The sequence below is a fragment of the Leptosomus discolor genome, chromosome 8 (assembly GCF_034619465.1).
Source record: "Leptosomus discolor isolate bLepDis1 chromosome 8, bLepDis1.hap2, whole genome shotgun sequence".
NCBI classification, from domain to species: Eukaryota; Metazoa; Chordata; class Aves; order Leptosomiformes; family Leptosomidae; genus Leptosomus; species Leptosomus discolor.
In genome coordinates, this window is record NC_141398.1 from 35,465,150 (window position 1) to 35,466,334 (window position 1,185).

Genomic DNA, 1,185 nt, shown 5'->3' on the forward strand with positions numbered 1-1,185 from the left:
ATCTGTTTCAGATGGATGCCTGGCTCGGAGTAAAGGATATGCAGTGCACAATCCCTAGCAGAAGCTGAAAATGGATGATGCCTACTGATGCTTTTCGACAATGTCATCTCCTCTTTTCCTGTTTGAGACAGGCGATATGATCATCAGGAAAAAGTTCTAAAATAAGCTCAAGTGACCTCTTCGTCCCTTGACTCCTCTTTCCACAAATCTAAAAACAATCAGAAAAAATGACCAGTCAACTACCAGAGGAGTCTGTGGAGACCCAGAGCTCAGATGAGCTTGAGTGCAAGATCTGTTACAACCGCTATAACCTGCGACAGAGAAAACCGAAAGTGCTGGAGTGTTGTCACAGAGTGTGTGCCAAATGCCTTTGCAAGATCATAGACTTCGGTGATTCGCCGCAAGGAGTCATAGTATGCCCATTTTGCAGGTTTGAAACATGCCTGCCAGACGATGAGGTTAGTAGTCTTCCTGATGACAACAACATCCTTCTGAATTTAGCTTGTGGGGGAAAGGGAAAGAAGTGCCTACCAGACAACCCAACAGAACTGTTGCTGACTCCCAAAAGGTTGGCATCTCTGGTTAGTCCTTCTCACACCTCTTCTAATTGCCTGGTTATAACAATCATGGAAGTACAAAGAGAAAGTCCCCAGACTCTGAACTCAACCCCTGTGGTGGAATTTTACAGGCCTACTAGTTTTGACTCTGTTGCAACTGTGTCCCACAACTGGACAGTATGGAACTGCACATCTTTGCTCTTCCAGACCTCAATTCGGGTGCTAGTGTGGTTGCTAGGGCTGCTGTACTTTAGTTCCTTGCCTTTAGGGATTTATTTACTGGTATCTAAGAAAGTCACCCTTGGGGTTGTCTTTGTAAGCCTTGTTCCTTCGAGCCTTGTTATTCTCATGGTTTATGGCTTTTGCCAGTGCGTTTGCCATGAAGTTCTAGACTGCATGTCATCTTGATAACAAATACAGTAAAATAAGATGTATTGCCACATGTGTAGCATAGTTGTTTTATCCTGTCTTTGTATTCTTACTTATTCTTATTGTTGTCTATCGGACTAAATGGAAGCAGTGGCCCTAGTTATATATGTGGTCCTTTTTTTTCTACTTGGTTTGACATCCCGCCCCCTCCTTTTTTTAAGCTAAATGATGGAAATAAAATCTACATGCCGATTTTAAA

General features: G+C 43.0%; 1 protein-coding gene across 1 annotated transcript; it reads left to right on the forward strand.

Annotated features, from left to right (window-relative positions):
- Positions 1-227: 227 nt before the first annotated feature.
- Positions 228-965, forward strand: RNF182 (ring finger protein 182). Its single transcript, XM_009955786.2, has one exon. It carries the CDS (start codon positions 228-230, stop codon positions 963-965), a length of 738 nt encoding a protein of 245 aa, XP_009954088.1.
- The last annotated feature ends 220 nt before the right edge of the window (positions 966-1,185 follow it).